General features: G+C 39.2%; 2 protein-coding genes and 1 pseudogene across 2 annotated transcripts; all 3 read right to left on the bottom strand.

The window, feature by feature from the left end:
* Positions 1-3440: 3440 nt before the first annotated feature.
* SYP111 (syntaxin of plants 111) lies at positions 3441-5098 on the bottom strand. Its single transcript, XM_077380479.1, has 2 exons — positions 4892-5098; positions 3441-4769 (listed from the first exon to the last, which is right to left on the bottom strand). The coding sequence occupies exon 2, from the start codon at positions 4754-4756 to the stop codon at positions 3830-3832; it is 927 nt and encodes a 308-aa protein (XP_077236594.1). The 5' UTR covers positions 4757-4769; positions 4892-5098; the 3' UTR covers positions 3441-3829.
* Positions 5099-6133: 1035 nt separating this feature from the next.
* LOC143878101 (transmembrane 9 superfamily member 12 pseudogene) lies at positions 6134-8086 on the bottom strand (annotated as a pseudogene).
* Positions 8087-10595: 2509 nt separating this feature from the next.
* LOC143879155 (ATPase, F1 complex, delta/epsilon subunit) lies at positions 10596-18057 on the bottom strand. Its single transcript, XM_077381352.1, has 2 exons — positions 17758-18057; positions 10596-11144 (listed from the first exon to the last, which is right to left on the bottom strand). The coding sequence occupies exons 1-2, from the start codon at positions 18004-18006 to the stop codon at positions 10800-10802; spliced, it is 594 nt and encodes a 197-aa protein (XP_077237467.1). The 5' UTR covers positions 18007-18057; the 3' UTR covers positions 10596-10799.
* Between the last annotated feature and the right edge of the window lie 4468 nt (positions 18058-22525).

The following is a 22525-nucleotide window of genomic DNA, read 5'->3' as shown; positions in this document are numbered from 1 at the left end:
ACTGAAATTGGACACCGCATACCCCTACCACACTTAGAATTACACTTCTATGCACCGTTACCCTGCATCAGATAGCTTGGAAACAAATGAAGAATTAAATGTGGTTAATACTCTCGCCACGATACTAAGGGAAACACAACTTCATACTACAGAGGTATCAGTAGATGGGCCATATGTTGATTTCATCAGGACAGATGACACCCTCAGTCATGAGCAAGGTAGGGATGTCCTGGCAAGTTTCTTGAGGCTGCCATTTACATCAGTATCTGGAAGGTACTTTTTATGGGTTTCAGGAGTAGAGCCCTTTTTATAAATACTATCTTTAATCGAGATAAATTCCAAGTCAGATTCGATGGACGAGAAACTTCATCTTATTTGATTGGATAAAAGAGAGACAGTGGTCCAAGGGCTACAAGTTCACTGCTCTTATCTCCTGTTGATGGAAACAATGAGGTTCTGCCATAGGTGGGCCCACAATTTCAACCAATGTGAGCCAGGAGAACTAGCTGAATTAGTAACCAAATGAACACCACTTCTTTTCTCGCTATTGTATCCTCAAATAAAAAAGCTCACAAAAATATTTAAAAGGCCCGGATGGTTTTATGGATACACTGTTAATTGATCCTTCTTCATATCAGTTGGAGCTGTGGTTCTCATTTCTCTTTTGTTCTATGCCCTACCTCATGTTTGATATTTGAGTTAAATTTGGAGTATGGCTCTTTCTACACATTGCCAATTGATCCTCCATATCAGCTGAATCTCTGGTTCTTATTTCCCTCTATGTCCTTTGCTCCTCACATTTACTTCCCTTCATGTTTGCTTTTTATTCTTCTTCATCCCCACTGCACGCCATCCCCTACTACTTTGTCCCTCCTCTATAAGAACAAGTATCAAGCTTTGAGGCCTCTTCTATAATTCTCATGTGTGATATTTAAGTTATATTTTGAGCATGATTCTTTCCATACACTGCCAAATTGATCCTCCTTATCAAATGAAACTCTGGTTCTCATTTCCCTTTTGTTATCTACTCTTCTCCTTCCCTTTCCCTTTATGTTGTCGTCTTGTTTTTTTTCAACCAAGTTCATCATGCTCATTTTACATAAAATATTCAAAGTGAAGGGGCATTTGAACAAATTATCCTGTAAATAGTAAGTCAAGGACCATTTTGGTTTCATTTAAAATACATCAAGCTTTGAGACCTCTTCTCTGTCCCCACCACACTTGCTCCCCTTATATATCACCTCCCCCCTCCACCCCCCCCCAACGCACCATCTATACGAACAGCCATCAAGCTTTGAGGCCTCTTCTATAATTCCCATATATGGTATTTAAGTTATATTTTGAGCATGGTTCTTTCCATACACCGACAATTGATCCTACTTCGTATCAGTAGAAACTCTGGTTCTTATTGCCCTTTTCCTCCTTACACTATAAGAAAAACCATCAAGCTTTGAGGCCTCTCTTCTATAATTTTCATGTCTGATATTTAAGTAATATTTTGAGCATGCTTCTTTCTATATACACTGCCAATTTATTCTTCCCTTTCCCTCATGTTGTCATCTTGATATTTTTACCAATTCCATCATGCTCATTTGACATAAATTTCAAAGAGAAGGTGCATTAACATGTAGCTACCATATTAAAGAAGCAGTTGCAAACTTCACAATTTTATTTTGCTAACTACTAACAAAATGAAAATTTATTTACAGGATATTTGAATCATATGAGCTTTGAGGCCTCTCTTCTATAATTTTCATGTCTGATATTTAAGTAATATTTTGAGCATGCTTCTTTCTATATACACTGTCAATTTATTCTTCCCTTTCTCTTCATGTTGTCATCTTGATATTTTTACCAATTCCATCATGTTCATATGATTCAAATATCCTGTAAAAGCATTCCTTGGATTAGTGAATCAAATGGTCAGCTCCCCCATCCTGAAATGAATGAGGCCACACACATCTTCATAATCTTCGACCATGTGGGCCACCCCCTAGAAGCACTTCTACACTACTGGTTCACCAAACTGAAGCAATGGCTCCATTGAAATCAAGAATGATAGGTGTTATGCACTAAATTTTGTGTGACATGTTTACATGTTAGTTCTTATTGGCAAGAAATATGTTTTCCGGTATGGAATTCCTACATAACTAGTTGAGTGACAGTACCTCACAATTTTTTTTTTTGTGAAATTCACCAACAATTTCATTTTGTTAGTAGTTGGCAAAATAAAATTGTGAAGTTTGCAACTGCTTCTTTAATATGGTAGCTACATGTTATTGCTATGAAGAAAAGGGGCAAGGAGAAGAGGGTTGGCCATGATAACTGTATTCTGCGTGGTAAAATACATCAAGCTTTGAGACCTCTTATCTGTCCCCACTACACTTACTCCCCCTTATTATAAATCAAGAATGATAGGACCTGTTATGCACCAAATTTTGTGTGACATGTTTGCATGTTAGTTCTTATTGGCAAGAAATAAGTTTTTCGGTATGGAATTCCTACACAACTAGTTGAGTGACAGATACCTCACAAATTATTATTTTTTGTGAAATTCACCAACAATTTCATTTTGTTAGTAGTTGGCAAAATAAAATTGTGAAGTTTTGCAACTACTTCTTTAATCCGGTAGCTACATGTTATTGCTGTGAAGAAAAGGGGAAGGAGAAGAGGGTTGGCCATGATAAATGTATTCTGCATGGTAAAATACATCAAAAGCTTTGAAGACCTCTAATCTGTCCCCACTACACTTGCTCCCCCTTATATCATATACCTTTTCCCCCACCCCCCTGCGGCGCCCGGTCTATACGAGCAGCCATCAAGCTTTGAGGCCTCTTCTATAATTCCCATATATGGTATTTAAGTTATATTTTGAGCATGGTTCTTTCCATACTACACTGACAATTGATCCTGCTTCGTATCAGTAGAAACTCTAGTTCTTATTTCCCTTTTTCTCCTTACACCATATGAAAATCCATCAAGCTTTGAGGACTCTCTTCTATAATTTTCATGTCTGATATTTAAGTAATATTCTGAGCATGCTTCTTTCTATATACACTGCCAATTTATTCTTCCCTTTCCCCCCCCCTTCATGTATCTTGATATTTTTACCAATTCCATCATGCTCATTTGACATACATTTCAGAGAGAAGGTGTAATAACATGTAGCTACCATATTAAAGATAGTTGCAAACTGCACAATTTTATTTTGCCAACTACTAACAAAATGAAATTTTGTGTATGAATATCCATACTGAAAAACTTATTTCTTGCCAATAACATGTAGCTACCATATACATATTAAAGAAGCGGTTGCAAACTGCACAATTTTATTTTGCCAACTACTAAGAAAATGAAATTGTTGGGGAATTTCACAAAAAAAAATTTGTGTAGGAATTCCATACTGAAAAACTTATTTCATGCAAACATGTCACACAAAATTTGGTGAATAACAGGTCTTATCGTTCTTGATTTCAATGGAGCCATTGCGTGGTGAAGAGGTTGGATATGACATATATTTTGCCTGTTAAAGAGAGGTGAGAGGGGGAAGGTTTTTTTTTTTTTTTTCCCCTCATTTTGAGAAAAAGGATTCAACAAACATTACACCAAAAGATAGAAAACAAACAGAACTTCACACAACTGATCTTATTTGATCTGGACATGACAGGAGAGAAGAGCTTGAGCAGAACTCCAACTCCCCCTCTCAAAAAGAACCATCCATCCCAACTAGTGAAGAACAGAAACCTATCAAAAAATTAAATTCCCAACCCCAAACCCAACAATGAATTGAACAAAAGCATAAAAAAATAAAAATAAAACAAAGACCCCTCTAAGAGTTACGAAGGCTGGTAGCGATCGGGATAACAATGACTAAGATCAGGATGATCAGCAATATCAAGCCAATGCACATCCATTTCCTGCTGCTCCTCTGATATTGCTTGGCTCCCTTCAAGTTCTTGGTTCCATCCTTGACATAATTGGACGCGTTGATCACATGATGCTCAATATCATCCATCTGCTCCCCTTGCGCTTCTACCATCACCGCCATATCAAGGAACACCTGATGGAGCTCCAACAGGCTCTTCTCTATCTCCTTGGCGGCATCATATCGGTCTTGAATTTCACAAACTGTTTCCAAAACTTTCCCCCGTCCGTGCTCTTGGATCGCTTTTTGCAGAAAATTCTCACTCTCCCCTTTAGAGATAATCTTCTCTATCACTTCATCTTCAGGGTATTCCCCTGTCACAGTGAAATATCGCCTCTCCACGGTCTCCTTATACTCTGCCATAGTTTTTTGTCTAAGCATTTGGAAATCCATCATCAATTCTTTCAGCTTTTTCCTCAAACCATTGGTCACAGACGTCCTCGTTCGATCGATCGGGGTCCCTTCTTTGTAGCCTGAGAGCCTGCGATTTGCGGCATTTTCCTGGTCCATGTTCTCCAATTTTGCGCGAATTGATCTGGCCTTCTTCAAGACAGCCACTATATCGGTGTTTATTTTGTTTCGCAGGCCTTTCAGGGCTTCAGGCTTGTAAGCAGATTTGATCTCTTCGTTTGCCTCTTGCAATCTGCCCAAGATATCTCGGATGGAACCCATTTCTTCTTTCACTTTTCCGGCTTCCTCGAAGAACTTGTTCAGGTTTGCATCAGCTTGGGTCGTCATCTCAAGGTTGTCGGGACCGGCTTCAAGGTCTTTCAGAGCCGATTTCTTTAGATCGACGTAGCTGGTGAAAGATTTGGTCATCAAATCATTCATCTTGCCGATTCCTCTGCAGTTCAGAAATCAAGAACACCTCAATTAATCCTCTGTTTTCTCAAGAAAAGAAAAGAATTGTAGAATAGAGAGAGAGAGAGAGAGAGAGAGAGAGAGAGAGAGAGAGAGAGTACTCACATTTAATCCAAAAGAGATGGAAAGAGAGACGACGGTAGTAGTCTTGGTGTGATCTTGTTCTATGCTTTGAGAGCTAAACCGTTGGAAGGAAAAAGAGGGAGAAAACAAAGGAATTGAAAGGTATGCGAGATGGTTCTGTTTCAGAAATAAAACACTGAGTGAGGTATGAATGAAAAGGCCACCTGAACAACATAATATAAAAGGAAAAAGAAGTCCCCAGTCTCTAACGGTCAAATTTGTTGCATTTGCATTACATCTCTCTCCAACGGCTATTTTGGATCTTGGATTTGCTTTTCTTTTTCTTTATTTTTAAATTCTTGAGAGAAATGCTCCAACGGCTATATCTCAAATCTTGAATTCGGTCTGTTTTGAATTTTGCTTTCTTTTCCTATTCGAGAAATGATGCGAACTAGCTGGAACTGGAAGTGAGTGGAAAAGACATATATGACCATCGATTTTAAGTTTGAGTAACTTTGAAAAGAAAAGGCGTTGATGTCTTGACTAAAGCACAGTGGGTCCCACCCTTGATTGATCCGAACCGCCCACTTGTCAGGCCTTTGCTTTGGATCTCAAATTGTACACCAATCATAATATTCAACAATATGTAATTTTTGTAGCTGAATACATTTAAGCAACGGTTCAGATTTAGTGACAGATAATACTCAGAACGATTTGTGGGTCATAGAAGATCAAATGAATGGCTCAGATCAATCAAAGGTGGGGACCCACTATGTTACAACAATTTTAAATTATTGGGGGATTATGGTAACATGGCAAAGCAAGATTTGTGATACAAGTTAAAGTTGATTGATAGGAGGTCGTTCCTCACTTATCAAGAGGATAGGATCTCATTTCTCATGAGATCTGTACCAACTGAACGGTGGAAATGTTAGTTCCATAGCAGAACTCAAATGCTAAAAGCATCCGACTCCTGAATTCCTCCCATGCAAACTCCTGGATGGGTATAAAATAGGCGCAAAAGAAATTTATGCCCATTTTTCGTCCAAAGAAACAAAGGTTAGCATGATGAGCGTAAAACCATTTATGTAGTTTCTCAGTGCCTTATTTCAAAAGGGCCTTTAAAGGCAGCTTAAAGGGGGGAATTTATGATTTATCCTCAACCAGGGAACTATTCTCACAGAAACCGTTAAAGAGGGGGGGATTTATCCGTTTAGAGAGGGGGAATATCATTTCCCTAATAGGAAAAGGCCCAAAGGGATCTTTGCACTATAATACTATCTTCTAGTCGATCTTAACGGATGAGAAAAGGTAATGAACAAAATAGAAGGACATGAGGAATCCAATGGTCCCAGTGGATAACATGATAGCAACAGCCATGATTAGCGAGTAGCCCAGGTATAGAACAGCTGACACAGGACCACTCAAACTCCTGAGGTCAAACACCAAGTAATTGATAGAATATAAGAATACGTAGAGTGCAACCGAACCAGATGCAAAGAAGGCTTTCCACCACCACCGCCAGTCCTCCACGCAGAGATGCATGTATGTCAAGACCACAGATACTTCGGCACACACGATAACAAGCAGGAGGATGACAACAAGCAAGAAACCAAACACGTAGTAGAACCTCCCAAGCCAAATGCTAGAAATGATGAAGAAGAGTTCGATGAAGAGGGTTCCAAAGGGAAGGGTACCAGCACTGAGAACAAGGAGCCACGATGGGTACTTCCGTGCAGGGATTTCTCTAGGGATCTGGTTTGTCCGCACAGGGAATTGTATGGGCTCAGCACGTGTTCCTAAGAACCCTCCAAGGAGAGTAAGCGGCACTGAGATGCAAAACCAGAGGGACAGAAGTATGAAATACAAAGAGATGGGAATGGCGCCTGTGCTTTTGCTCCCCCGCAGTATGAAATTCAATACGGTAAGAATGACAAATACAATTCCAGGGAAGAAGCATGCAGTTGACCAGGAAACCGACCTCCACCCTTCCGAACTGCCTTTGATGGTTCTCCACAGCCTAACTCCAACATAACCTGCCATAATCCCAAGGAAAAGATAGAGAATTATCATCCCCGTCAAGAGCATTCCTCGTGAAGCTGGCGACATGAACCCAAGAGCAGCAAAAACAATCGTTACAACTGCCATTCCTACAATATGAACACCATCCCCAACCATCACACAAAGAAGCTTCGGGCAATCTGGCTGCCTAAACACATCGCCCACAACAAGCTTCCACCCAGAGAGCTCCTCATTCATCTGTGCTTGAGCTTCTTTATCCAATTCCTCATATCTCGTTAAATTTCTTCTCACCGTTCTTAAGAATATAACAAACACAATCCCGGCCAAAAAAAATATGACCATCAGGGAGTTTAGAATCGAGAACCAGTCACCATCCATCTTCAAGTACGCATCCCATCGAGAGGGCCACCGAATATCACTCTTCACAAACTCAACTTCATAAGTAAACGTAACTTTCTCTTGGCCACGTATTATCTGAGACTTATCGAGTTCTGCTGGGCAAGTCACAGAATCAACATTGCCATACATCTTAAGCTCTGACATGGCTTCTGGATCATGCTTAACACTACAAGGGATAACCTCAAATCCAACTATCTCATACCCAGATGCCTTCTTGCTGTCCGTTTCTGAAATTACACCCAAGCCCTCTTCCCCAGTACCAATTATCTCCACACCACTGCCTTCGTACTCATGAACTAAAACCTTAAATTTCAGATGATTGATGATATAATCCTCACTACTTTGGCTTGCCGTATAACCAACGGGAAACCCTGTCCGTTGAATGTTAATTCCCTTTTGGTTGGCATACCTCATTGCAGGTAAATTGTCCAAGATCATGTTCACCTGATAGAGATCACGGGTTCTCTGTTTCAAGAGCTTCACCTCATCTGTGTTTAACGGATTTGACGTGCAGAGATAAATGGTCTCATTCTTGTTCATTCGGAAACTATAAGGGGAGTTATCAATCTGATCGCCCATAAGGAGTTATCCCAAATTCTCTGCACTCTTTTTTATCCCACCAGTTGGTTTGAAGTAAGGGAGAGTGTAATAGCTGAATGGAAGCTCCGTCTCAATCGAGGTGAGTGAATTAACTTCAACAAATATTTCTTCGCCCAGTGAATATGTGCGCATGTAACTCCCAGGAAGATAAAATCCACTGCACAAACAAGTGAAGAAAGCCAGGAAAAGAAATACGGAGAAGATGGAAGAAGCCATTGGACGGAGCAAGAAGACTGAACTATCACGTTGGTATTCAACTCGATCTAAAAGATTTTCAAGCAATATACAATAACAGAGAGGAGGGGTTTGGCGTGACCGAGTTAGCGAGATGCCGTTAAAGTAACCCACGAATCGTCATTTTTATTTTTCCAGATGCCCATATCAAGAATCGTGTAGATGTCAAAAGGAACACCTACCTTTTCCATGTTTTAAAGCAAGGCGTCTAGTAAAACCCGTGAAGTCCAAAATTTTTGCTAGCCGTCCATTCCACAAGGCATTTTGCAGGCTGTTGCATCATGAATGAAGAGAACAACTGCTGAAAAGTGAGCCGGTGTTGCTGCTTTCACATGCAACAGCCCATTTGCGAAATGCCTTCTGCGATGGATGCTAGCAATATTAATTCACTGTATCATCCTCCTTCTCTTCCGATATGAACGATGGAAAAGAAACGATTAAAATTATTTGAGCCGCAACTGTGGCTTTTAGAGGTTATTCGTAATTTGTGGAAAATAAAGTCTAGAATGTCATTATAAAAAACAAGTGAGTGCAAATATCATTTCCCTAAACCAGTAATAAATAACCAATATTTCTGTTTTGCCAATTTTGTCATTTGGAGTGAAGAACACAACCTTGTGGATCTTCATCTCCCCCCCACAAATTCAACAAATGAGAAGGGTAGAAAAAAAAAAATCCATGATACTTGTCAAAAGGAACACCTACCTTTTCCAAACGCACCTTCATTCCGTTGCACTTACATGCAAATGGCTTAATTGCTTTGATGTTAAATATAAGGGAAATGATTTCAACACTCCATTGTTTTGATAAGATGCACGAAGCATTGATAAGATGCACGAAGCATCTTATCATCTATCATTTAAAGGGCTGTGAGGAGGATTTTACGGTTCTCAAAAAGCTCTTATAAGCCCTTTAAATACCAAACGCGCGCATCTCATCATTTCCCTAAATATAATGATTATATCAATTTTAGAAATGAAATTGTTAATGACTTCCAAAGAGAGTTTAATATCCCATTTGTAAATACAAGTAAACTGAGTCGAGTCAAACCAATTGTAGGATATAACATGTTTCGCGGGCGCTAAAACAACTTGTGTTTGGCCCATTATCAAAATAACAAGTAAATCTTTCTTTTTTGCTTAATATTTTATCATGTCGTCTGCATACCAATAATCTTTCTTTTTTGCTTAATATTTTATCATTGTAAATCCTTTTGGCTTAATAATTTAACACTTACTATTTACTATTTTGAACCCTCCCGAGGCTTCTCCCTAATACACTCAATTGCAATTGATGAGGGGGTGATTTTGCCACAACAATGAACTCGAATCAGTTTGCTCAATGACCTCTCTCGATGAATCTAAATAGTATTTGCATATAATCTTAATTACATGCACACTGTTTTGACATTAAACATGATTATTTGCAAATAATAGTGATAAAAGTTTTAAAATTGATAGAGATAATTGTCTCTAAAGATATTAATGTCTCATTTACAAATAAGATTAAATTTAAATAATATTATTTAAAATTGGGAAATGATATATGCGCCGAGTGTTTCAATGAACATGCACTCCACTTGTTTATCATGTAGTATTTAAAGGGTTTAAAGAGCTTTTTGAGAACCGTAATATCCTCTGGAAATCCCTTTAAATACTACACGACAAACAAGTGGAGCGCTTGTTTATCGAAACACCTTGGTGCAGATATCATTTCCCTTAAAATTATGGGGAATGATTTACAGAGTTCTTAACCGACCCCAACTGGTTTGGGACAAAGGCTTAGTTGAGTTGAGATTTAATAAAAAAAAACACAAGCACCCGTCATATCCAAACCATTCATTTGTTGAGCCTCAATGTCAAAAAACTGACCCAAAAAAACATTTCAACAGGATGATCTAACCGTCCGATCTATCAAGGTTTCTAGACAGTGTCGTCCTCGTACATATTGGAGGGTTCGTGGCACGGTCTAGTTACGTGAGCCCAAAAAATGAATGGTTTGGATCATCAACTAATGTGGGCCTACTATTTATTTATTTTTAAATACGTACGGTGACGTTCGGATACCATGTCGAAATTTGATTTTACAAGTTTTGTAATGGATAAAATGGCTATACCAAATAATATGGCACACGTGCTCACCCACCTAGTGGTAGACAGGAATAACCGAGTTATCCGCTGTTTGGTCACACTATTAAAAGTGGAATGGGGATGGCGTGAAACCCCATTTTCCTTGCTTATTCCTCCACCCTTCCATGCTCCACCATTACTCTCTAGTCTTTACAAGCAGCTCAAGATATTCTCATAATCTTATTGGCTTCATGGGGATGATCAAAGAATAATTCCAGTTCAATAGCAGGAAACAAATAATAGAGGAAAATTATGCATTGCAGAGTGGATTTTCAACAGTTTGTTTAAGAATTCCAGTTCAATGACCAGATAACATGAAACAAATAATAGAGGAAAATGCATTGCAAAATGGATTTCGAACAGGCTGTTAAACCCTATAGAGAAAGTTTTTATTACCAAAACTTATTCAGTCATGACAAATGAGGATCACAAAAACTAGAGGAGAAACAAAAAGGGGTACATATCCAATTCAAAATACAAATTTATCAGATCTCTAGAACTGAGGCAAACAGTCCTCATGCTGAGAGGGAAACAGAAACAAATGATGTAATAGGATTGAGAGAATATTACCCCGAGATTGCGGAGTTGAGAGCACTGTGGATATCCACACCAATTTGGGCTTCAGCCTTCTCCAGGTCAGTTGAGGCCGAGACGAGCTTCTGTGAAAACTCTGCGAGCCCCTTCTGAACAAGGCTTTGGTCGATGTGGTCAACCGGAACAGCCTCAACAGCCACTATATCTGCATGGGAATTAGCGTGGATGTATGCAAAGCCACTGCTGACGAAATACTTGGTGACTTCGTTTCCTTCGTGCACAGAGAGAATCCCAGGTTTAAGCTCTGCAATGGTGGCAACATGTCCGGGAAGGACACCCATCTGGCCGGTCGCTGCTGGTATTATCACCATGTCGACCTGATAACAGACAAGAAAATGGACTATTTGATATTTCCTTAACCCTTTTGCGTTGTATGTGAGATCTTCATCCTAACTACAAGTGATGATTTTGATATCATAAAAGTGGGCGCTTTCATATGATGCCTGTGCTTATTTTTCATTGAAAAAATATGGAGGGGCAAAACAAAAGGTGAGGGTCACTTGTTCAATGCTTTAATTAATCTGCCAGGCCAGGCCCTGCAATGGATGGGCCAGCACCAAAACACAACCCCTTCAGACAATTCTCGGCCTCCAAGTTGTAGGCATCAAATGGATGGTCATAAATAATAAGGTCAACTGCCTGCATTCATCAGGAAAGTCTCCACAAATTGGAGGCCTGGAATCATCCCATAAGAGTGGGTTTTGGTGCTTGGCCATCTATAGCAAAGCCTAGCAGATAAATGGTTTGGATCTTGAACATGTTGCCCCCACTTTACTTCTTCCCCCTCATATTTTTCCTTTGGAAAAATGTGCGTGCATGCATGCATGCATGCATCATGTAACCCATAAAAGTGAGAGATTGTGCAGCTCTAGTCAAAGCAAAAATGGCCAATACCATTAACTCCAGAGATTGTGCAGCTTATAGCGTGTTTAATTATTAATAACTAGACACTATTGCAATCTAGTAGAAACAATATGCTGGTAAGATTACTTAGGCACAAGAACTAGACATTTCTTTTCGTTCTGGGTCCATTCGATTGCAACAAAAATTGAAATAAAAGTAAAAATACATATTTTCCTTGTCCTAGCACTGTTTGGTTCCCATTCACTATTCACAGGACAGTTGTTGTCGGCTGTCAATTTTCCAATTCAAGCCTTTTTTACTGCTTGAGTTTCCTCACAAATCATGATAAAAAGGAAAGTAAACATATGGGAATCTTTATTCCTTCTACTTCTATATTACGTACATCCGAAAGACCCTCTACGTCTCAAGCTTACCCATTTGAACAAATTATGCATAGTTAGATTATTTGGTGATGTATAGGATTTTATAGATACGAATTGAACTGATAATATCGTTCAAAAAGAAACAATTTAACTGATAATGGAGGCAGGCATAATGGATATGCCACACCAAACTCGGCAAATGATATTAGTAACAATGGAAATACAGGGGAACAACCATGTTACGTGCGCAGAGATGCATAAAACAGAAGGGAAGAAGCGAAAATAGCAGCACATGGGTCACATGACACCAACTTGACCTAAAGAATGGGCTAAATGCCTAAATCCTCTTTATCTAGAAGTGGAGATATGTGGTAAGAATTATGGTAGCATAAAAAGGTGTAGATCATGCAATGAGAGGTGAAAAACATGTGTTTCAACGTCCATCGCACAAGGCATTTCGCAGATGGTCTGTCGCATGTCAGAACAGCCACCTCGTGAATGATAACAAAATCTGCTGAAAAAGTGAGCCTCTGTGGCTGGTCTGGCATGCGACAGACCATCTGCGAAATGCCTTTTGCGATGGACACTAGCACCTAAAATAAAGGTAAAAATATCCCACTTTCAACAGCCCTAATTCGCAATGAGCGAGCTATAGAATTAAAAAACTTCAGCCAATAAGCTAGGGCTAGATCCATAATGCTTACAGGATACTGGTGAAAGTGCTCGCTCATAGACTCAAATCGGTTATGTAGGAGGTGATTTCACCATAAAAAAATAAACTTTGAAAAAAGTTTGATACCAGGGTTTGATGTCTCAGAAGAAGAGATCCAAGACTATGCAAACATAATGGGATGCAAACATCAACAACTTCCGATTACTTGGGACATCCTTTTTCTTTTTTTTTTTTGAAAGCGACAAAGATATATTTATATTCATACGAAAGTTAAAAGATAAAGGGACCAGGAGCCCCCCTCTAATTACATCGTACTTGGGACATCCTTTAGGGGTAGGTATACCAGCCCCGTACTTGTGGGATCTGCTCATTGAAAGAATGGAAAGGATACTGGCATCACGGAAGAAGAAATGCCTTTCTTTTGGAGGGAGGACCACCCTAATAAAGGTGGGTTTGGAAAATCTTCAGATCTACTCTGTATCTATTTAAAATGCTGACGAAGCTGGCTAACATAATGGAACAACTGCAAAGAGATTATTTAAGGGAAGGAGGGGACTCAAACAAGAGGTTAAACATCTCATGACATGAGAGAAACTGAGCAAACCGAAAAAATATGTGGGGCTTGGAATCAGCCAGAGAAACAAATCCCTACTTGGGAAATGACTCTAGATATTTGGAAAAGAAAACTCTTGCTCTAGAAATTGGTTTAAATATTTCACTAGTAAAAAGGCATGTGGTTGTGCGTGCACATACATGATGGAGGGGATAGTTTTCAAGAAAATTTTATGGGAGGAGAAAGAACGGTGGAGTTTAGAGAGATTTGATATGGGATTTATGTTATGTAATATATTTTTTAGATGGAAGAAAGGGATGGAAGAAAGGGCGTGAGACAAAGGGATAGATATCCAGCAAGAGAATTCTTAGGAGAAGAATGAGACAGGTGAAGTGTGGAGAGACATGACTGGTTTGAGATTTAAGATTTGGAAGAGATTTATTAAGTGAGAGAGGAGGGAGAGGTGAGAGGGGGAGAGATAGTTTTCAAGAGAAGTTTGAGAGAGAGAGAGAGAGAGAGAGAGAGAGAGAGAGAGGATGGGAATAAAAGAGACATGATGTGTGATTTTAAGGGTTGAATGAGATAGGAGAGAAGGTTGTCTAGATAATTTTTAGGGGAAGAGAGTGTGAGATTATTTTATTGTTCAGTTCAGAAGTTGCCGACCAAATACCATTCTCTATATTAAAGAAATGAAATTAAATTCAAATCATAATATCTTTCCATCTTTTATCGTTCCGACCAATTCATCGAATTTCGGTCAGAAATATGATGTGGAAGGAATTCATTGAGATTTGGCTTCGTGGGGATGGAAATGGAAACATTTCGGTTTTTTTGGGGGGGGGGAATTTAAAACCATGATTAAGATTACTGAAATCGAAATAAACTAGTGGTTACGACATCGAGAATTGACTGAAACAGCACAAGAAAAAAAATCCAGGAATAGTTACCTTCCTCAAAAAAATAAAAATAAATCCAGGATTGTAAGTTTCTCAACTCACTGAAAAAGCTGAAGGCTGGAAACTTGTTTGTAGGAAACAAGGAACCTTACCTAGCTCAGCACGAAAGACTCCCATAGAAGCAGCAAAGAGAGGAAGATAAACAGGACAACAGACAATCTGAAGAGGAAGAAAGCTGAGAAGAACAACTTTATTTCTGGAAAAAAATTCTAACTGAAGAAATAAGAAGAGACTGCAATCAAATCATGGATTATGGGTTGTTTTTTTTTAATGGTGAAGCATTTTGTTGATAGAAAAAGGAGCGAAAATAACCCCGACGACCGAGATGGTCTGTACAAGGACATGGATTATGGGTTGCTCATAGCCAGTATATACAAACCTTACCCTATCTACAATCTACTTGTCATCAAACTAGGAATTAAATCCTCCTCTAAGCATACCACTAGACTTGCTTTCTGAGTTGAACTCAGAAATTACAGGTTTCTCAAAAAGAAATTTCCCTCATGAAACCAAAACTCATTAAAATTCCACTAACAGTCCTCCTTATATGAACTTCTTATTAGACAGTCCAAATCCACCCAAACAGACATAAAAATTGCGGCAGGAGTTCTTTAAGAGACTCTTTCCAGTAAGTCTTGGTAGCCTGAACAATTATGAGAAAATATTGCTAAATTTCAGCACATAAAATGGCAGGAATTACAGAGTTTGGGCAGCAACTAAGTCCGTCAAATCCACCTGCTGAAGCCAGAAGGTGTCATTCTGACATCAGCATCCACCAATCTGAATTCACAATTCCTTCTCATCATTCCTCTTCTTCTTCCTGTAATATGTCTCAACTACCCATGGTGTGATTTTGTGTTGAGTCTGCATCGAAAAAGGGAAACAGTTGCACTGGAGAGATTGCACCACATAATAATCTAAGAATTCCCTATGGCATGCTTAAAGAAAAAGGGAAATGATGGAATTATATGATGAAAAAACCCAATTGTTTGAATTGCATGAGGCAAAAAAATTGATGACATTGGTTCATGCAACAAAAGAAGAAAACACACTATGATGCTTACGGGCCAGCTGAAGATGAGAATGTTGCTCTAGAGAACTATTGGTTGTGATAAGGAGGATTGCAAAAAGCAGGAAGGGGCTGCAAACAAAAAAAGGCTTCAAAAGATCGTTGTAATGTCAAAACGAATATAAAGAACAAGGTTTACAAGAAAATGAAGCATTGAAAATGGAGTAGAAAGGAACTGCAAGTAGAACTAGAGGAAAAGGTTCAGCCATGATTTCTGAATGAAAGATTAAGCTGACACTTGGCATTGAGGCCGCCATCATGAAGAGCATCTTCCAGGGTACCCCAACCCAAGCTGCTAAAGAAGGGAGCATTGGAATGATCACTGCGCTAGAGGGAGAGCAAGAACAAGTCATCCCAAGAACCAGAGATGCAATATAGAGTTGCAGGAAAAGGCCCTTGCTGGAAAATGGAAAGAATCACTATCCGAGACAATTGTTCGTTTAATTGTAGAAGTTCAATGATATTGCATTTAGTCATGTTAATCCGGATCCAATCGTGACAAGTTGGACACCCAAGCCTCATGGTGCACTCAACTTAAACTCTGATAAAACCTCTCAAAGTAACCAGAGCTTGACAGCCGATATGGAAGAAGACATTAGACATTCCTCAAGGGGAATTGGCAAAGGAGTTGCATGCTCTTCTTACCAGGTACGGATATAAAAGGAGAAAATGATGGGTCCTCTATGGGTTGACTCTTCTAATGTGCTTGCATGGGCTTCAAGATTACAATACCTTGTCAATTAGCGATCTAATATATGAAATATTGGATTTTTGCAGAGGAATTTTGCATTCACTCAGGTACATCCAGAAGAGTGTCAATGAAGGAGTGGATTCTGTAGCTAGGGAGGGTGCTGATAGGATTGAACTTCTCACAGTGTGTAAGTTAGCACTAGTGTAGCATTTTGGTATTACTTATAGAACTTTGTCCTATGTTTGGTGTTTATACGTTTATAGAGCAGGGTCATCTCATCTCCTGTAATATGTACTTTACATAGCTGATAGGATTGAACTTCTCACATAAGTTAGGACCGGTGTAGCATTTTGGTGTTACTCATAGGACTTTGTCCTATGTTTGGTGTTTATAACTTTATATAGCAGGGCCATCTCATCTCCTGTAATATGTACTTCACATAGTAATATTAGTATATCTTGTTGCTATAGCCCAAAAAATATAAAAATTAATACAAAATGGAAATGGACACGACCATTAAAAAAAATGTAAATAGACACGGCGCTAAGAGGATTGACTCCTGCGAATACAGATGGGATTAATTTACCATGAACTGAGAATTTATAGCACAAAAAATAATTGAAGGAAAATCCAACTGTATACAAAATAGGCAATTAAAAGCAACTAAATATGAAAATAAATGTAGACTCAAGAACGTGGATAACCTAATGAACCATGGAACAAGCAAAAATTAAGATTCCAAACTGAAAAAATACAAGATTGTAATTAGCATCTGATGAATGAAAACACAAGGAACTTGTGCACAGTAGGAAGAGAAACACGTGGTGAGAGTCTAGGAAACCCCCGAGAGGATAAGAAAGTTCCACATCTTCTATAGAGAGTAGTGCATAGGTTTATAACATGAATTTGTGCAGTATTACTGTCTGCATTTGCGCATAGATGAACCTAATGCTTTATATGTTTGGTCACTACAGAGGGAAATATGACCAGCTGACCACATTGAATGCATTTCAAACACAATGATCAGATAGTTTGAGACAAGAAGAGACAAAAAAAACAATAAACATGAGACTGAAACATGCACATCATAAAGAGATATAAAAGCCCAAGTGTTGTGCTTTAAAATATGACGATGAAGTCTCTATCATCACGAGTGTAATTGAAAGAAATCAAAATAAACATGGGATCAAGACCTGCATCAGAAACAGATGTCAACTAAGAAGAAGCTCCTAAGAAGATTTATACCCATCAAATTGCATTGGAGGGCATCCAAACCCCTAATAACCTCAATTATCATCCACGACACAGTGTTCCTAGTGTGGGTTATTAAGAGTCTCAGACCGAATCCTTCAGGCGATTTATCATTTTCTCCGCTACAGAATCATAAAATAAAATAACAATAATCACAGTAAAATTAGGGCGATGATAAATTCGCAACCCTTTAAAGGAAGGAAGGTGTGCTTTTTAAAAGTATCCTACAGGGGGTGCGAACATATCATTGCCCTAAAATTATTGAAAATCCCAAGTATATCAGAGCGCTGAAAACAAGGGTTTCTCGGACGAAAACCCTTGTTTTCAATCAACAACTCAACTCAGGGATCCTATTTTCCAAATCAATCTATAAGATGAGAAATAACATAATAATTAGTCTAATCAAGAGAACCCTAACACTATGGTAGTCATAATGATCATCATAATCAACGAGAACAACAACAACAACAGATGGTAACTAAAATGAAAGGAAAAAGTGAAAGAAGGAGACCTCCTTGGAAGAGAGCTCAGATTTGTAGGGCAGGACGAAATTGACGGTGAGCTTGGTTGGGATCGTGGAGGGCGTTGGAGGGCGAGGGTGCATAAAGGAGAGAGGAGTCTTGGGTGGTTCTATGTTGGGGATCACTTTCTTCCATGCTTGCTCGAATGCCTCGTTCGCCGATGCCGCCGGCAAACTGCTCGAGAAGGCTCGGGTGCGCAGGGATTGAACCAACACGCGAGAGGCTTGGCGAAACATCATCTCTTTCTCTCTTTCTCTCTTTCTCAATCCCTCAGCCAGATGAAAACAAAGAGGAGTGCGAGTCGGCTTCGCTTTTAAGAGTTGAGGGCTGCTAGCAAAACGGAAATCCGTTTTGCAAAAAAAGACGGGACTATTTATCGTGACACGCGCACAAAAAATAAAGAAGAAAGCGCGAGCCAAAAAAATGAGGGTGTCGTTGGACATTGTCACATTTGTCTTTATTTTATGAACGGAATTCCGTTCTGAAGTGTTATTCTTTAATACGCTGGGTGCCCAAAAAAGATACAGCAGGGCCCACATGAATGGATGATCTAAACCATTCATTTTTTTATTTTATTTTTTGTCTTCTGTGCATCGGTTACGCCTAGACCTGGCAAAAGCGACCCGTGCCCGCGGGTCGACCCGACCCACCCGCAAATTTGCGGGCACGGGTCTAAGTTTTAGTGACCCGTGATAAACTAACCTGCGGGTGACCTAACCCGCAAAAACACGGGTCGGTCGGGTCAACCCGCAGGCACCCGCATTTTTATGTATTTTTTAATTTTTCTTCAGAATGTTATCAGCACTACTGCTTTTTCCAAGGGAATTCCTCACTTTATAAAAAGTACGGTATGGCCCGCACCATAGGATTATCCAAACCGTCCATTAGATGGGCCATAGCCTAAATAGGTAATGCTCCAAAATTATTTCCATTTGGTTGATTCTAACCCTCCGATCTATAGAGGGTTAGGATCAACCCTCTAACATTCAGATCGGAGGGTTAGGATCATCCTATGAAAATGATTTTTGGAGCATAACCTATTTAGGCTATGGCCCATCTAATGGACGGTTTGGATCATCCTATGGTGTGGGCCATACCATACATTTAATAAAGTGAGAGTGCGCTTATAAGAAAACAGTATTGTGGATGACATTTCCTTCGGTTTTTTATTTTACAAGAATTTGCTACCAAACTTCTCGGCATTTGGTGCAACCATGCCCACATGTCAAATGTTTCTAGCAAATAAAAAAACAAAAAAAAGTAATCATTACACCCAGAAAAGTAAAATAGCTAAATTATAAAGTTTTAAATGAAAAATTACCTAGAAATGTTTATAAAGTTCTAAAAATTACCTAGAAATGTTTATAAGTTCTAAAATTACGAAAAAAATACAAATAAAATATAAAAGGTTATGAAAATCACGGAAAAAAATAGATGCGGTCAAATCGGATAATTATTACAATCCCATGTATTTGCAGGTGACCCGCAGGTTGACCCGGCCCACCCGTGGGCCGCGCGGTTCGCCTAAATTCTGACCCGCAAAAATGCGGGTCATTTCCTCACCCGACCCGTGGACCCGCACCCGCATCACCCGCGGGTTGACCCGGCCCGACCCACCCGTTTGCCAGGTCTAGTTACGCCCAACAAAAGCAAGGGCTATATGATGATCCTAACCCTTCGATTTGTGACCCCTATTTTAGGATAGATGAATAATATAGAAACCTCTTCAAATTGATCCGAAAATGTTCATCTACATGGTTTTAAATTTCGACCGAATGGAGACCGACACCGAAATCACCCAAAACCGAAACGGTCATTTATTTCGGCCGAAATTTCGGTTTTTCCAAAATTTCCCCCAAAAAATCTGTTTTTTTAATATTAATTTAATATTTCACAAGATTTCAAAATTTAATATTGAATAAAATATTAATTTCGGGTTTCGTACTAGATTTCGACTGAAATTTCGAAATTTCAAGGTCCGAAACCGGTACCGAAACCCAAATTTTAAACCTCGTTCATCTATTATAGGCCTCACCTAGGGTGTAATTTTTATTAAGATTTCCTATTTTCATTCCACAATAAATACCGGGAAATGATAAATGCGCCCCTTTTCATTATTTGGGACACCCAGCTAAAGTGCATCTATGACTGCACAGGGGCTAGATGTACTTCACATTTGAAGGAATGAAGAGACCTGATTGCCACTTACAATGCAGCTGGGTGTCCCAGTGATAAAAAAGGGGTGCTTTATCATTTCCCTAAATATCGTATTACGAATTTGTCATGGCACTAGGTATGACACAAAAAGAAATTGCTTTCTTACCTATATTTAAACTCGAATAGAGAGCATGTTGACATTCATATTCTCAAGAAGGAGGTTGAGACATGTTCAAGAAATAAGCTATCTTTAATGTTGATAACCAAAAGATCGAGTGTAGTTGCCAACACGATGTTACCAAATGACGTCGTTCTGATTCAAGAAAAGCTTGATCGCATTTACAGGGAAGATGGATATGATCCGTGTGGTCGTACACGTTGTAGATGATTTATTGAACATGACTGATCTAGCAAGCAGTATACACATCTGAATCAATGAACAGTTGGGTGGTGATAGATTAGATCTCGCATGCAAAAAGATATAAGAATGGTGAAGGAACTTGTGGATGGTGCTTGGGAATCCGATCGAGCACTATCTCCACAAATAATGAAATGAAAATAAATGATAATCCAATGACAATCAAAAGAACAATGATATGGTAACCAAGTAGGGGACGTGCAGTGTGGAACTGAACAAATAGCCTGTTTCCGCGTTAGCAATCTTGGTCCTTTTTTTTTGCTTTTTATTCTTTCAAGTGGCAAAACTACCCCTCTCATGCCAAGCGGCATGTGGGGATTTGTTCGGGAGTGGACCGAAGAAATCCCCACATGCCAGCAAACAAATAGCCTATTCTAGAGTCACCTTCTTCTCTATAAAAGAGAGAGAGAAGAGACCACTCAGATTTACCAGTTTTTACAGATTAGATATCTGTTTTACAGAAAAAGTGTTAACTTACCAACTTCTCCAAAAGCTTAAGCTGTTGGAGAAAGGCGTTATTTATCTTTTATACTTTAACACTCACCTGCACGTGTGGCCCACTTGGGAAACAAGTGGCACATGTGGTCCCACTTTGGGCCGACCATTGCATGTGATTTTTTACTATCCGGGAGGTTTGAACTCGAGACATTTGGCTCTGATACCATGTTAACTTACTAACTTCTCCAAAAGCTTAAGCTATTAGAGAAAGGTGTTATATATCTTTTATACTTTAACAAAAAGATTTTCTTCTTTACTTTTTACTTCATCTTCTTCCTCCCTTCCGCTCTGTGTCTGAGCACAATTCTGAGGCGATTCGAAGTGGCCCAGTAAGTGAGTGCATGTCTACTGGAGCCTGTTAGGGCCATTTTATCTTGGAGGGTCAGTTAGCAGATCTCGGTTGCACCATGGGAGGTGGATACAATTCTTAAGGAGAGTGACCATGTGACACGACTCAGTTCTTTCATCTTCATCAACAATCTATTTTGCAAAGAGTTTTTCGTCAGAAATGATAAGTGCAATCTGATTTTAAAGTTTTAACTCTCAATGCTTCAATTTCCAACAATAAATAAATTTGCGTTCGTCTAAACCCAAATTCTGGTTCGACTGACTAAAATTGGATTCGATTTGCACCAATTTGAGTTTGACCAAATCTGGGTTCGAGTTCCACCAATTTGGATTTGAATAACCCATAGATCAGTCCCTTTTTATTCATTGTATTACTTCCAACACAACATCAAATCCTGCTTAATCTAGAGTTCTAGTTAAAACAAAAATAACTAACTCCTAGTGATGCATAGAATCCTATTACAAATAGAACATGAATTCTAATATAACTAAAACAACCAAATCCTTGTAAAACTAGTAACAGGGTCCTAGTGCAATAGAAATAACAAACTTTTAAACAAACTAAACAAACATGACTATAATAGAGTCCTCTGGTAATTGGTATTGATGACATAAGAATGCAAACATGCAACTATTTAAAATTCATGTCTAAATCGTATATTCTTGAAAATAAATCATACTCGAGTTCAGACCTATGCTGTCGCCGAGTGGTCACGACGGAAGAGAGTTCTTGAGATGTACTCCTCGGGCATGCCAGAAATAGGAGTCCTCTCCAACAGACTTAAGTACTTTAACCGTGCTAGTAACATAATACAATTGGGCTGGGGGTGCAACTTGATGTAGCCGAAAGATGTGCTCTCAAAATACTCATCGAATCATGGTAGTTGAGGGAGAAAGGATCGCTCTGTCACTCGAGTTGTAGGCCTTCACGTCTCTATCTTTCATTGATTCCTGTTCGTTAGTCAAGAACATTGTAGTCCTCGCAATGCTTGCGTCGTATCAATGCGCGATTGTCTTTCCTTTTGCAATTGTCGACTCGATTCCTGCACCTGATGTCCCAATCTTGCGTTGACTATTCATATATCTTTCATATGCGGAGTTTGATGCACACACGAATTATGTAGAGACTAGAGCGGTTCGATCTTGTTAGGGCTGTTGGATACCTGGATGATATTAGTAGCCCATTTTATTCACAAGTATTGCCCACGTACAAGCTTATGATGAATAAAACATCGAATACCTATGGCGGAAGTGACATGTTTCTTGTATACATACCGGGCTCAGTGCAATGGCCATGTCTTTTGGGATTTAAGACAGGCTGCTTGCCTTATGACATG

This window comes from Tasmannia lanceolata, unplaced genomic scaffold (assembly GCF_043159265.1).
Source record: "Tasmannia lanceolata isolate RefF3 unplaced genomic scaffold, GAP_Taslan_0.1 ptg000006l, whole genome shotgun sequence".
Lineage (NCBI taxonomy): Eukaryota > Viridiplantae > Streptophyta > Magnoliopsida > Canellales > Winteraceae > Tasmannia > Tasmannia lanceolata.
The sequence above is the reverse complement of the archived record's forward strand: the minus strand, read 5'-3'. Positions and strand labels throughout refer to the sequence as shown.

Excerpts from the sequence above, each read along its gene's own strand:
- LOC143879155 (XM_077381352.1), bottom strand. The coding sequence starts at position 18,006 with ATGATGTTTCGCCAAGCCTCTCGCGTGTTGGTTCAATCCCTGCGCACC. Across the intron at positions 11,145-17,757 it reads CTGAGCTCTCTTCCAAGGAG|GTCGACATGGTGATAATACC; the intron begins GTCTCCTTCTTT and ends GTCTGTTATCAG.
- SYP111 (XM_077380479.1), bottom strand. The coding sequence starts at position 4,756 with ATGAATGATTTGATGACCAAATCTTTCACCAGCTACGTCGATCTAAAG.